The 15248-nt window shown below is 46.9% G+C and overlaps 1 protein-coding gene across 1 annotated transcript; it reads right to left on the bottom strand.

Moving 5' to 3' along the window:
* Positions 1–13285: 13285 nt before the first annotated feature.
* On the bottom strand, positions 13286–14985 carry trim63a (tripartite motif containing 63a). Its single transcript, XM_080024240.1, has one exon. The coding sequence runs from the start codon at positions 14826–14828 to the stop codon at positions 13791–13793; it is 1038 nt and encodes a 345-aa protein (XP_079880366.1). The 5' UTR covers positions 14829–14985; the 3' UTR covers positions 13286–13790.
* Positions 14986–15248: the final 263 nt, after the last annotated feature.

Raw genomic sequence — 15248 nt, 5'->3', positions numbered from 1 at the left:
TATGTACACACTACTGAAAAGCACTTTGTAAAGTCGGCTTTAGAAGTGAACTTATTGAGCACTCTGTGTGTGTGTGTGTGTGTGTGTGTGTGTGTGTGTGTGTGTGTGTGTACAGTGTTACTGTCTCATCTGGTGGTACTGTGCCCTTCAGTAAGAAGCTCCAGACCTGTCTATTTATAACAGTGGTGAGAAGCTGTCCTTTACCAGAGAGCTGAGTTGCTGCAAGGCGTCCCTGGCAGCAGAGTTGCATGAAGTCACTCACTGAATACAAACTACGGGGCAATATTTATAATTAGTTGAATTTTCAATAATAGGTATGCTAAGGAGGGGACTTTTAGGCTACTTTTGGAGTGCTTGCTTACGCAGCAATTCTAGATTTGCCTCGAACAAAATAGAATAACATAACAAATGTAAACATGACATAAAAAACACTTTAAATAAGAACTCATTCGAGTGTTTGCGTGTAAAAACAGCTTGAATACAGCTGAGTATGATAGAGTAAAAAAACAATAGAAAAGAGCAGGAAGATTGAAGATTCAAGAGGTTTATTCGTCAGATACATATAGATACTTCCATACATATATGCAGTGAAATGTCAATGCAACGCACCCGGTGATTACGCACGATATGTGCGTAATCACATGCATACATGTTTTTATTCATAGTCAAAGCAGTAGTGATGCAAAACTCCCAAACGATTCTTTCACGGCGAACAAATCTTTCATGACTGAATCTTCGACTCGCAAGCAGCAAATAAAGACTGGGGAGTGGGGATTAAATCAAAGTCCAAGGTGAAAACAGGGCTGATGTGACTCTTTTACACTTTGCATTCACCATAATGTCAGTTTGACATTAGTTAATTCTTTTTGTGATTCAAACCTTGCATTTCTCTGCCAGAAATAAATCATTTTGAGAAAATTAGGATCAAAGATTTGAACCGAGAGCCAAAAAATCAAATTACTCTTTTCACTGTAAAATTCGTTAAAAACAGAATCTGAAAAAAGAATCAAAGCTTCCACCACTATTAAGCATACTGAAATACTACAGGGTTCAAAGGGGTTCAGAGGAGTCTTCTAGTGTCATCTAATACAGTAGAAGTCTTAATCTTTAGTTCACCGCAGCCCCATGTCATGGCCCAGTTTCTGTGTGTGTGTGCGTGTGCATGTGCGTGTGCACACACTTCTTGAGCCATCTGGGTCCTTTTAGATCTCTGGCCATAATGCCGACAGCCACTCCGCTAACTAAGTTAGACTTTGGCTTAATTCCTGACATGAGAGGAATAGAGAGAGGGAGGGAGAGAGAATCTGTATGTTTATTAGTGTACGTTGGTGCATGCCTTTATGTGTGTGCGTGCGTGCGTGTGTGCATGTGTGCGTGTGCAGGCCAGGGGTTGATCTTCCTGATGGACGCCCTTCACCAGATCACAGCCGGGGCCTGGCTCGCTCTGGCCTGATTCACGGTTCCAAACTTAGCCCAGAGCTGCAGCCTGGAAGCTGGGACCGGAGCCAGGGGAAGTCCTGTTGCTCCTGCCCTGTTGCTCTTATTAAGGCAACCGAGAGCGGCCAGCCTGCCGCTAGTTAATTGCGTTGACATGTAATGGCGCTGGCCGCTTAAAGCAGATCCAGTGTGACCTGCGGAGGACAGCCAGGAGGCAGAACGCCAAGGTCCCAGCTGGATGATAACTAGCACACAACGGTTCTTGACTCCCACTTTCTTTCGCCGGTTTTGTGGTATATGTGATGATGTCATTCTCTGACTGGCAGTAGTCCTGTTGCTGTGCCCCAGACTGAAAGGATCATGCTGTATATCAATTGAAAATGTGTTTTTGGGTCAGTATATTTTGGTTGCATGTAAACTTCGTCCACAGGTGCATTTCCAAACCTGTCGTGAGTGATAATCCCTTAAAGATTATTTTGTTGAAAAAAATCCAGTATTTGATACTTTTTAAGCTCGCACTATGGAAGAAACAGTCACTCAATGTTGTGGCGGACAAAGGGGCTTGGTCAAGCACCGGCTGCAGACGACGGCACAATTCCCTTTTTCCGCGGCCACCAAGCTGACTCAAATTGGTCCGACTGGAGGCAGGGAGTTTTTTTAATGTTTGTTTGTCTTACAGAGGAGATGGGACGCACGAGCTCATGAGCAGCCCAGCAGCAGAACGCCAATCCTCCTGTGCCGGAGATCATTATTGTCTGTATTATAATAAATCCTCAGTTGTGATATAATTGTGGCCAGCGTGCCGTATTCTGAAATTAACCATACAAACTCTCGCCATGTCGGCACACCAGGGCCAGAAAGACTTCGTCTCCCTTATTAAACCCTTACGTGTGGGCAGAGACTCCCACATGTGGCGCCTGAGCAGAGACCCGGGAGGGGCTGGGTGCCGAGTGAAAGGCGCCCCGGAGCCGATCCGCTGGCTGTGGAAAGGCCTCGTGGACCTTGAGAAAGAGCGGGACTTTCTCCCCGGCCACTTGGGGCGTGTCCTCGCCAGCGTGAAGTACGTGGAGTACGCTGTGACCAGAACCAAAACCGAGGACCAGAAACAACTCCGTTCACAGATTATGCAACCCGGTACCCAGAAGCGGTGCCCCTGCACAGTATTAGGGCCAAAAGTATGGCGCAGGCACTGTTTCAGGTCATCTCCCAAGGCAGGATTCCGAAGGAAACCCTGACTGACCAGGGCACTGCCTTTAGGTCCCTCACACTTCGGGAACTTTATGAGTTACTGGGCGTCCGCTCAATTCGGACCAGCATTTACCATCCCCAGACTGACGGCCTGGTGGAGCGGTTTAATCAAACGCTACAAAACATGATTCGAAAGTTCGTTCATGACGATAGCCGTAATTGGGACAAGTGGTTGGACCCCCTGTTGTTTGCGTCTACGGGATTTTGTCCCTTTGAACTCCTCTTTGCCAGGAGACCCTGGGGGGTGCTAGACCTAATTAAATAAAACTGGGAAGAAGGTCTTAGCACCAATAAGAATAAAATACAGTATGTTTTGGACCCGAGAGCAAATATACAATCGCTGATTCTGCCCTTATCACGGGAACATTTGCTCTGGGCTCAGGAACGTCAGCGCCTCTTATATGACCGGGGGGATCGACTGGGAGACATGGTGTTAGTGCTGCTCCCTACATTCAGCTCTAAATTCCTGACGAAGTGGCAAGGGCCTTTTGTGCTCACACGGCGGGTTAGCGAGGTCGATTATGAGGTTGAACGGTCTGACAGGCAGGGGGCGACACAGATTTATCACCTATACCTCTTATAAGAATGGAGGAAGGGGGCGTCTGTGGCTCTGGTCACGTTGGTCATTGAGCAGGATGAGTTGGGGCTGGAGGTTCAAAAAGCGGCCGATCATGTTCTGTTAAGTGACCATTTCTCTCTGTCCCAGAGGGAGGACGTGGCTGCATTTCAGCATTGCTTCTCTGATGTTTTCACCTCCCTGCCAGACCTCACGTCCCTCATACACCACCATGTGGAGACAACCCCGGGGGTGAAGGTGCGCTCTCGGTCGTATCGCCTGCCCGAACACAAACGCAAGATCGTGCAGGCAGAATTAGAGGCCATGCTGGATATGGCCGTAATAGAGGAGTCCACAAGTGACTGGTCTAGTCCCATCGTGCTGGTGGGCGGTTCTGCGTGGACTACTGAAGGTGAACACGGTGTCCAAGTTTGACGTCTACTGGATGCCCCGGGTCGATGAACTTCTCGACCGGTAGGGTACAGCTCGTTTTGTCATGACACTGGATTTAACCAAGGGCTACTGGCAGATTACCTTGTCTCAGGTGTCCAAGGAAAAATCGCCATTCTCCACGCCATTTGGCTTATTCCACTTTTGCACACTTTCGTTCGGGTTGTTCGTTGCCCCAGCCACCTTTCAGAGACTCATGGAACGCGTTCTGTGTCCGCATGTAGCATACACCGCGCCCTACCTAGATGATGTTATTATTCACAGGGACACCTGGGAGCGGTGCATGCAGCATGTGGGCACTGTGCTGAAGCCCCTGAGGCGGGGTGGGTTCACCTCACTCCCCTAACACTCACGTGGGACGGCGGGAGGTACGTTACCTGGGGTACATTTACATTACATTACATTTAGTGACTTACAAGGGATTTTACAAGGGTACCATTTGGGCAAACGCCTGGTCCGACCCCAGCTTGATTAAACCACTGTGGTCGCAAACACACAAAGACCCAAAACCAAGAAGGAGGTGAGGCAGTTCTTGGGGCTGGCCGGCTACTATAGGAGGTTTGTCCCCAACTTTTCAGAGCTAACCAGCCCCTTGACAGACTCAGCACGAAAAGGTGCTCCAGATCCGGTCCAGTCGTCAAAGAAGTGCCGGTAGGCGTTTGCGAGGGTAAAGTCAGCTCTCTGTGGGAAGCCAGTGCTGTTTAACCCTAACTTCTCTCTCTGTCTTTCTGTCTGCAGGCCAACACGTCGAACAGAGGGCTGGGTGCAGTCTTGTCCCTGGAGGTGGAGGGGACTGAGCATCCGAGTCGAGTCGAGGTGCAGCACGGTGGAGAAGGAGTGTCTATTCATCAAATGGGCAGTCGGTTACCTCCGCTACTACCTCCTGGGACAAGCTTTCACCCTCTGTTCAGACCATGCCCCGCTGAAGTGGCTCCACCGCATGAAGGACACAAACGCGCGGCTCACCCGGTGGTACCTTGCTCTCCAGCCCTTTAACTTCCAGGTGGTCCACAGGCCGGCGGCGCAGATGGTCGTGGCTGACTTTTTCCTCCCGCTTTGAGGGGAGGCGGGGCAGTCAGCTGTTGGACGGACAGCTCCCCAGCCTAAGGTGGGCGGTGGGGGTATGTGGCGGACAAAGGGGCTTGGTCAAGCACCGGCTGCGGACAACAGCACTGTTCCCTTTTCCCACGCCCACCAAACTGCCTCTAATCAGTGCTGATTGGTCGGATTCGAGGCAGGAAGTTTTCTTAATGTTTGTTTGTCTTACAGAGGAGATAGGGCGCACCGGCTCGTGAGCAGCCCAGCAGCGGAACGCTATTCCTCCCGTGCCGGAGAGGATCATTATTATCCGTATTATAATAAATCCTCAGTTGTGATATAATTGTGGCCAGCATGCCATGTTTTGAAATTAACAATAACAATCTTGCCATGTTGGTGCACCATGGCCAGAAATACTCTGTCTCCCTCCCCAAACCCTTACCTGTGGGCAGAGACTTCCGCAAATATGTTTGTGTTATTAATGTGCTCCTCAAATTCTGTTTCTGGATAAACTGAGGAACCAAAAACGTTGCAGTTTGCGAATGGAATTCTGGGATTCTGGGTACTGTAGTGTAATCCACCTAACACAGACGATTTTACGGCTGGCATCGCTCTCCCAGTTGGCATCACCTCTGACACCGAGGGGACTGCCGATCATAATTGTAACACCACGTGTTTCCCGGTCGCCTCATTGTGAAGCTCGTCTAATGATCGCTGTGTCTTGTGCCTTGTAGCAAATACATAAATACATCCTTGTACATGTTTGTTAAAATCGGAGACTCCTACCTAGCACCCCGTCCAAAATATATCTAATTTTGACATCTGAGCCACGTGGCTTCAGATGGATGACCCACACAGGGTCAAGCTATTGGCATTTGGCAGGTGCTGCAGCCATAAAGGGACACTTCACTGCTATCCTTGTACCTGTCAAATGCTTGTAAATGGTACCAATGGTTTTATGGCACTTGTCTTCCAGTATATGTGCCTTGCAGGAGAGGTTGGAGTGTGTGTGTGTGTGTGTGTGTGTGTGTGTGTGTGCGTGCGTGCGTGCGTGCGTGCGTGCGTGCGTGCGTGCGTGTGTGTGTGTGTGTGTGTGTTTGTTTTCTCTATTGCTTCATTCCTCGATTACCTTACGCCCCTCCATGTCTATCTACGAATCGGATATCAGCTGACACGTTTTCCGTCTAAATGCAAAGACTGAATCGCAATTTGCTAGTCACTGCAATTCAGACGTCATCAATGTGACAACCATGACGTGTACAGGTGGCGGCGGTTCAAAACAAACTTTATTTACAGTGGTTCAAATGCAGCCACAGAGGACGAAGGCTCAAGCTGACCGAGGCTGCCGTGTTGCTGAGGTAACACGCCTTTTAAACAAACGAGGAGAGGAGTCCGTGCAGGCTGAAATGAAAGCCATGGATCGATATAAAGCTGTTTATGAGGAGATTTCATCTGGCAGAACTTAACGCTCACATAAGCATCCAGGCCAGGAGGTGATAATATGTCATAAAACTTGATGTCAAAGTGTGTATATTCAGCTTCTTCTTGAGGGATCATGACAATCATACAAAGGACTGCATGGGCACGATTCCGAAGTTGGAGAGACTTTTAAACTTTTAACGTTGACACGGAGAACTACGCAACGGTCGCCGGCCGTCGCTCATAGGTTCCTGACACAAGTTGAGGTTCTGAAATCGGCGTTTCAGGATGCTCCGTTTTAATTCCTCCACATGGAAAGGGTTTTTTTAAAAGCTTTGTTTCCAGAGACCTAAAACGCCGTTTTCCTGTGGACGGGAGGCCAAAATGCAGAGAAAATACTACATTTTCAAAGACATCCCAATATATGCGCATGCCGGGTAGATTTTACCTGTTTTTTCTAATCTCTGAGAATCGCAAATGGGTCACGTGGAAAGTAGGTGAAAAGAGCAGCAAAAAAATCTGATATAGGCTATAAATCAGAACTGGGCCTGCAGTGTAAAAACGCAGCTTTATACTGTTTTCACACCAACATTTGCGGGCTGACAAAAGTATCAATTACCTATTTTTAATGGGTTGACCCGGGTTTAAACCCATTAAAAACCTTGACCTTGACACCTTCCTCATTGCATACCCCGCACTCCCAACATTTCATGGTCCCCCATGCGGAAAAAAGTCGATAACTTCTTATTTTGATTTTGGATTCTAAATGGGATATGGAATGATGGAATGATACATGGATACTACCGTCTATTTATGTGGCAGCGTCCGAACGTCATCGCGCAGGTAAATGTGTTTCCTGTTCACATCAGAACCGATCAGAGGTGGAGCCAATTCAAACCCGGGTCTATTGCAGGGTTTTTCCTTTCCTACTGGTGACAAATGCTGGATGTCACCGGGTGTTGCAAGGTATTTGGTGCAGTGAGAAAGGGGTATTTGTCAGCGAGCAAAGCTTTATTCCTATAGTGTTTTTTAAAACACAGTTATACAATGCTTTACAGACAAGTCGCACATAATACAAACAAAATGGATATAAAAAAAGGTAAAACTTTATAGAACTTTATAAAACGTTTATCAAACTTTATTGTGGCACGGTGGCGCAGAGCATCGCAGTTTCTGTTCACCGTGCTGCATAAGACACTTTAGCTTATACTCGTCTGCTATTTCTGCACCATCATTCAGGGTGCACACACACCCATCTGTCTGCGTGTCAGCGCGACAGCATGTGAGTGTTTGAGTCCAGGATCTGTCAACCTGGTGGGATCCGAGGGCAGAGACGGCAGCGAGCGCTATGACAGCTGTGTGAGCCGCCTGAGCTAAATCTGTAAGTGGGAGTGACCATCACCTACGGAGCTGTGGTTTGGATTTCCACACGGTGAGACATTCACTTCCACCTGACTCAGACTTTCACGTGTACATTGTAGGTGCACATGGTCCAGGATGTGTGAGTTAGGTCATCACCACGAAGCGCAGGGGAATCAGATGGTGTTCACTGCTAATGTAACACCTAAATTTCCATAAATGAAGTCAAAATATGTTTACTATATAATAATAATAATAATAATAATAATAACAATAATAATGATGATGATGATAATAATAATAATAATCAATTATACTTTATTTGTATAGTGTTTATTTTCAGTCATTATTTTTCTTGAATTATTGGTCTTATTATCTAGATTATAAGAGTGATATTTATATTACTTGGGAATGGTAATTATTCATTCATATATATATATATATATTTGCTTATATTTTTTGCCTATATATTTTGCTTTTAAATGCTCTGCTTTTGCTTCTATGGTATATCTTCTACAGTATATACTGTATGTATGTTTTCTTTTGGATTTAGATTATTGCATTAAATTTTTTATTTTTCAATTTTTTTACTTAGTTTTGCCGTCTTTGGAGTTTGCACTTTGTCATTTCCCTGCGCCGCACTTGAATGACTGCATGTTGAATCTTGAATCTTGAATTAGGAGCGTTTCCATCAGTTGGTTGAGGCGACAGTCTATGTAGAAATTTCTATTTTCCAACATTGAATGTCAATAAATGTATTATTTCACTACTATAACCATGTTATAGGCATATACAGGTACTCCTCACTTAATGACTGAGTTCCGTTCCTACAATCAGGTCGTTAAGCAAATTGTTCGATAAGCGAGGACACGTGTTATTTTGAGGTAAGGGGGCGTTGCAATTGCGAACGCTAGTGTAATGAATACTGACAGACTGTGTGAACGAGACTGAGACTGAGAACGGTGTTGAGATAAGATGTATACAGAGTATATAGTATATATAGTGTATATAGTGTATAAAGGGTGACGCATCATAAGATGCTTTATGCTGAGACGTACTGCGATATAATGCGATTGTGGCGCCGCCCCATTGTGGTCGCCTGCACAGGCTCTCCTTGTGGATTACACACATTTTAGTATTATTTTCCTTTTTATATCACTATGTCCGCCAAAAACGCATCGACAATAATTTCCTACAACTGTGATGCACTCTTGTATATAAAATTTCCCTGAAAGAAAACTTTTAGACTTTCACTCCGCGGATCCAGAGTGGCCGGCGGAGATATTATGCACCAACACAATCAACAAGGAAGACAACAACAACAGTGGAGCCACTGTTCCACGGGTTGGCCCACGGAGGAAGCACCGTGGTAAACGAGGCGGCATTCGGGTCAGAATGAGGACGCATCCTTACCGTCCACCTCTGCCAGGCATCCTTTTTGCCAATGTGCAGTCCCTGGAGGACAAGATGGATGACCGAGCAAGGATTACATTCTAACGGGGTACGAGAAACTGCTGGAGACAACCGAGTGCTTATCCATGTTCCGCGCCAACAGGTCGAAGGAGTTAGGGAAATCCAAGGGTGGAGGCGTCTGCCTCATGATAAACAGCCGCTGGCGTAACCCCAACAACATCAAGACTCTCTCCCGCTCCTGCTCACCAAACCTGAAACAGCTGACAATCTCATGCCGTCCATTCTGCCTCTCCCAGGAATTTAGCACGGTCATCATCACAGCCGTTTATATTCCACCGCAAGCGAACACCGACACAGCACTGTCGGACCTATAAGTTCTACCGAATTTCCATCAACACATCACGTGTGCCACCAGGGGAGTTAGAACTTTGGATCACTGCTACACGCCGTACAAGAACGGGTACAAAACTGTCTCAGTCCCTGCTTTCTGGAAGTCAGATCACACCATCTCTTTACTTCTTGTTTACAAGCCGTGCATCGTACTTGGAAGGGTAGTGAGGGGGGACATAAAGCGATGGTTGGACCAATCAGAGGCCGCGCTTCAGGACACTCTGACTGACGTGGACTGGGACATGTTCCAATGGTACCAGTTCAAGTTACTTCAGTGAGTTAACAGAATCAGCTACATTAGCGGACAGCATCGTTCCCACGGGGAAAGTTCGATGTTTCCTGACCAGAAACTGTAGGTTGATAAATCCACCTGCGGCACTCCGAATGCTTGCACAGCAATGGTCTTGTATCCGGCAACATGAACAATTAAAAAGCTCCGTCATATTAACTGCAGAGGGGGGTAAAGGACGCTAAACGGACATTCAGGGACACAGTGGAGCTACAGATGGAGCAACGGGACACCAGATGCTTGTGGCAGGGGCCGCGGACTATTACTAACTACAAGAGCAGCCGCTCTACAGCCATAAGTGTGGACGCCTCCCTAGCCAACGAACTGAACTTCTTTTATGCTCAGTGGCAACGACACTGCTAAGTCGCTGGCTAATTTAAGTTACACTGCTGGGGATAAGCGCGCACTCTCAGTGTCTGAACATGACGTCAGGAGGGCTCTGAGGCAACACCAGGAAAGCTGTGGGCCCAGATGGCATATCTTGCCAAGTACTGGAGACCTGTGCTAACCAGCTAGCCCTGGTGCTCACTAAGATATTCAACACCTCCTTGGCCGAGTTGGTGGTCCTGTCCTGCTTCAAGAGGTCCACCGTCATCCCTGTCCCAAAGATCGCCTCTCCTGCCTGCTTGAATGACTACCGTCCGGTGGCCCTCGCCTCGATGGTCATGAAGTGCTTCGAGATGCTAATTAAGAATAACATCGGTGCCTCCCTCCCCCGCACCTTGGACCTGCTGCAGATTGCGTACCGGCCAAACAGATCCACAGACGCGGTCTCCCAGGTACTGCACAGCACGCTCACGCACCTTGATGGCCCGGAAGGGGGCCTATGTGAGATTGCTGTTCATCGATTATAGTTCAGCTTTCAATAAGAAAGCATGTGCCTGGGTCCTGGACTTCATCACAGCCAGGCCCCAGGTGGTTAGGGAGAAGGCCTACCGTGAGGAGGTGGCTGACCTGTCACTCTGGTGCCAAAACTAAGGAGCTGATTGTGGACTTTAGGAGAGGATTATAACCGACGACGCATGCACTGTTGGTGATTAATGGGATTTCTGTCGACAGGATGAGCAGCTTCAAGTACCTGGGAGTCCACATCACGGAGGACTTAACATGGACTATACACACAGACACTCTGGTGAGAAAGGCGACACAGCATCTTTACCACCTCAGGCAGCTGAAGAAATTCCAGGTCTCGGTGAGGATCCTCAAGTCCTTCTACTCTGGAGCAGTGGAGAGCATCCTGACAGGCAACATCACTGCCTGGTTTGGGAACTGTACTGTTCAGGACCGGCAGGCCCTGCAGAGGGTGGTGCGTTCAGCCCAACATACCACTGGAACTACCCTCCCACTCCCTGCAGGACTGTTCCAGCTGCTGTGGTCGGGCAAGCACCTCTGCAATCACACAGCGAGGACAGAGAGACTGAGACGGAGTTTCTTCCCTCAAGCCACAAGGACTGTCAACGCTGAACTCACCAGGGGTCCTCACTGAGACTCTCACACAGGCCCCACTACCTTACTTTACTGTATGTTGCATACTGTACTGCATACTTTATCACTGCACTGGGTTACTGCATACTGCGCTGTATTGCTGTTCTTTTTGGTTTACTGTATTGCTGTGCCGTACTATTGTATACTGTACTATATATCTCCACACACACCACCTTTCTTTATTCACATGCCACTTTACTGCACTCAGTATTACCTTTTTGAGTCTTATTTAATTTAATTTAATTTTATATTATTCTATTTACTAACTGCATTGAGTTTTATGAATCAGTTAGTTCAGTTAGTTAGGTAGTAATTAGTTTAGCTATTGTGTTCAGTTTAGTACTTATTGTGTATAAGTACTGAACCGTCATAAGCATTGCAATGTCATAAGCATTGCAATGACATTTCACCGCATACAGTATATATGATCGGATGTATATGTATGTGACAAATAAATCTCTCTCTTGAATCTACTACGGTGGGGGCATAAAATGGGCCAAAAAAAAAAAGCAATTTAATTATTTCTCATTGACAATGTCCATGAGAAAGTATTTGTTTCTTGTCCCATATTTTCAAACCATTTACTACTTGGCCACTACTTCACAAGATGAAATGTTTCTCCACCTGTATCTTTGCAAGCCTTATCTACCACACTCTGTCTGCCTGCCTGCCTGTCTGCCTGCCTGCCTGCCCGCCCGCCTATCTGCTTGCTTCCAGGCTCCGGTATCTTAAGCGTGAGTGTCTACGAAGGCTTAGTGAGTGTGCATGACACAGTGGCTTCAGCTCCCACCGGACTCCTCAATGCGACCACGTGGACAGTCAGCTGCAGCCAGAGGTCAGAGAGGTCGTTCCTGCAGCTCAGAGAGAGAAATGTTTCTCTTTAATTACACACTGTAAAAAATAAAAAAAAACCTGCCACCCTTAATACTCTGCCGTCCGGTTTTCCATAGTTAATTCTGTAGTTAATTCAGACAACTCGTAAATAAAACTTGAGCCTGTTCTCCGTTTGTTTACTGTACAGGTTGTTGGATTTATGAGGTGGTTATTAAAGTAATTATTATTATTATTAAAGAGGTCAGGAGCAATACCGAATTGCATTTTAATAATTTGACAAATTACCTGTTTACAACAGTGGGAGGGGGCGTATATCTCTGTAGATATTCTTCATTGGTATATATAGTATATATTCTGTATACTATATACAGTAAAGTTAATATGGAAGACAGAGATTCGCTGTTTCTCTTGAACAAAAGATTTGTTGCATAGCTGTTGAATACACACCTGTCTTGCACATGTTGGAAAGGTACGGAAATTGGACATCTTAAAAAGGAAAACTGGTATTTTTTAAATCCAGACCTTATTTTTACGATCATTGCGAATCCTCAATGACCTCTGCGATTGGCATCAGAATCTTTTAAAGTGGATCCAGTATTGAGAGAAAAGATTCACGGAATTATTATCGCCACTGCCCCATTGTGAAGAGTTTTTCTTTAATATTATGTTGAGTGTTTTAAAATGTGGATTTGCTTGTATGCATGTTGCATGCAACAGCCTTGGAGTTTTTTGTCCACGATCTTATTGCATTTTAATTTCAGCTTCTCACCAATATGGCATATTCTGAAGCGCAAGACACATTCAACACATGTTTGGGTTTTATCCTGCAGCATTTTGCTTTGTGTGCCCATGATGTGATGCAGGATAGAAATAGCGCTCCAGCCGGACCATGTTTGTCAGAAGCCTTCTTTCCATTCATGAAGTGGCATGTTGATAAGTGTGTCACGGCTGACGCTACAGGAATACCTCAAAGCAGCTGGGATGGCTGGTTCTGAAACTTGACCTCCCCCACCCCCACCCCTCTACCCCTCCATCCACTTCAGCACAAATATTCCAGTCCTCTAACCTCCTCACACACCAACCCTGGGTAAAAATAGCCTCTATTTTCACCAGACAGAATACTAAGTAAGGCTAAAGGGTATTTCCGTGACTCATGTAAATAGAGGAAAAAATTAATATTAGCTAAAAATAAAAAAATTTCCAGTGTTTTAAAAAAACAGTTTTGTTGTAAAGATAAATTGGCAAAAGTTGGGATTGCCAACAAAAGTCTCTTATTTCAATCCAAAGTTTGAAATAGTAGAGCTTGGTTGGAAATAGGCTGGAACTTAGTTCGTCAGAAATCTGAGATCACAAAGGACGGACAGAAATCGAACTGAATAAAACTTTATTCACACTCTCAAGGACATTGAAAAAAATATCAGCAGTGCCTGAAACGATCAAGTGCATTTTGCAATTTCAAGTTTTCAGTTTTACAAAAGAGACAAACTCAAACACATTACACTTTTTTCATTTTTTTTTCCCTTTTATCTTTTAGCCTAAACTTGAACGACTTGCGTGACGGCATTCAAGTGTAAACAGTTCTCTGGTATCGATTTCAAGAAATATCAAAATGATACAGAACAATATGAACAAAGATGATAATAGAAAAGTATAAAAAGTCAAGGCAGTACAAAATGTTTCATTTTGTATGAGTAAAAAAATACAAATCACAAGAATTGCACAGTTAAACTCCTCCTGGAGTACCAGTAATAACCCTTTCAGTTAAAGCAGCATCTTCCCTAATCCCTCCTCAACCTTTTCCCTCGATTCATTCACCCACATCCTCTCTTCCCTCAAAATTGTCCTCCACTGGTTCTAAAATCGTCAACATGGTTATTCCTCCTCCTCTTCCTCTTCTCCCTCTTCATCATCGCTGCTGTTCAGTCCAAAGTCCATCTGCGCCAGCACGGTCTCCACGTCCTCCGTGTTCACAGTCATGTGGTCCATGCTCTCGAAGCCGGGCTCTGGCCTCTGGAGCTGGGGTCCCCTGGCGGTCTCCCTGGCCTGGTTGATGAGATCCTTGGCACTGACCAGGAACTCTGCAGCGCCGTTCCTCTCCATGCTCTGTGAGACCTTCTCCTTCAGCTGGTTGCTGGCCTGCAGCTGCTCCTTGTAGCTGTCAGCGAGCGAGCGCAGCGTGGCCACCTTCTCCCCTTCCTCCAGCGTGATTCGCTCCAGAAGCTGGCCCTTGCGCTCCTCCAAGATGGCGTAGAGCAGGTCGAAGCTCTCGCCCAGGTGCCTCTTCTGGAGGTCGCCGTTCTCCTGGATGAGCTTGCAGGTGTCCTCCATCTGCGCCATGACGGCCTGGACGCAGCTGTTGCCGGCGGCCAGCATGTCCACAGCGTTGCGGAGCTCGGCCTTCTGGCTCTGGTACACGGCCTGCAGCGGGGACACCTCACAGTCCTTGTGCTGTCCGAAGACCTTGCACATGGAGCAGGTGGGTATCTGGCAGGTCACGCAGTAGATGTTGATGCGTTCCTCCTCGTGCTCCTTGCATTTGGGCTCCTTGCTGTCCTTGTCCTTCAGCGGGGGGTCCAGGGACTCAACGCCTTCGTCCTTCTTCTCCTGCTGCTGCTTGTAGATGTCGATGATATTCTCCACCAGCAGGTTCCTCTGCAGCCCATAGACGCCGTGGCGATCCAGCACCACCTCAAAGCGGCAGGTGGGGCAGCGGAAGATGCCGCCCGAGTAGTGGTAAGGGTTGCGGGAGTCGTAGAGGTCACTGGCGCAGCCGCGACACAGGTTGTGCTGGCATGGCAGGATGACCACGGGCTTGGAGAACATTTCCAGGCAGATGGGACAGCTCAGCTGCTTCTCCAGGCTCTCCATAGGGCTTGGAGGGCGCCCCACTTGGCTTGTCTGGATGTCCATCCTCTTGAGGTTCTTTAATTGGCTTAGTTCCGTAAAAAAAAAAATCAAAGGGGTCACTCTCAATCACTCTCAGATCAGCGTGTTCAATCTTCTCCTCTTCTGGCTATTTGTGTCTTCTGACCACAGTGCTACGGTGCTGTAGCTGTCTCTGCTGTGTTTAGCTTATTCTGTCCAAGGGCCGGGGCCGCCCCTTACTTTTATACCGCCGGGCTATGTCACCCGATACCTCCAGACCCATCTGAGGCACAATCCTACCCTCGGCTTGTTAGTGAGGCTCAATTCGGAGAAAATAGCTGCCACCCCCCCAATGTGGCACATGCCATACTTGGCGTCGAGCCCCTCCCTGTTTCTGTTGGAGAGGTGTGTGAACAGCACGACGACACAAACAAGCCCCCGTGTGACGGGGGAGGGTGTGTAGAT

Source organism: Zeus faber, assembly GCF_960531495.2.
Source record: "Zeus faber genome assembly, chromosome: 2".
Classification (NCBI taxonomy): Eukaryota; Metazoa; Chordata; class Actinopteri; order Zeiformes; family Zeidae; genus Zeus; species Zeus faber.
The sequence above is the reverse complement of the archived record's forward strand: the minus strand, read 5'-3'. Positions and strand labels throughout refer to the sequence as shown.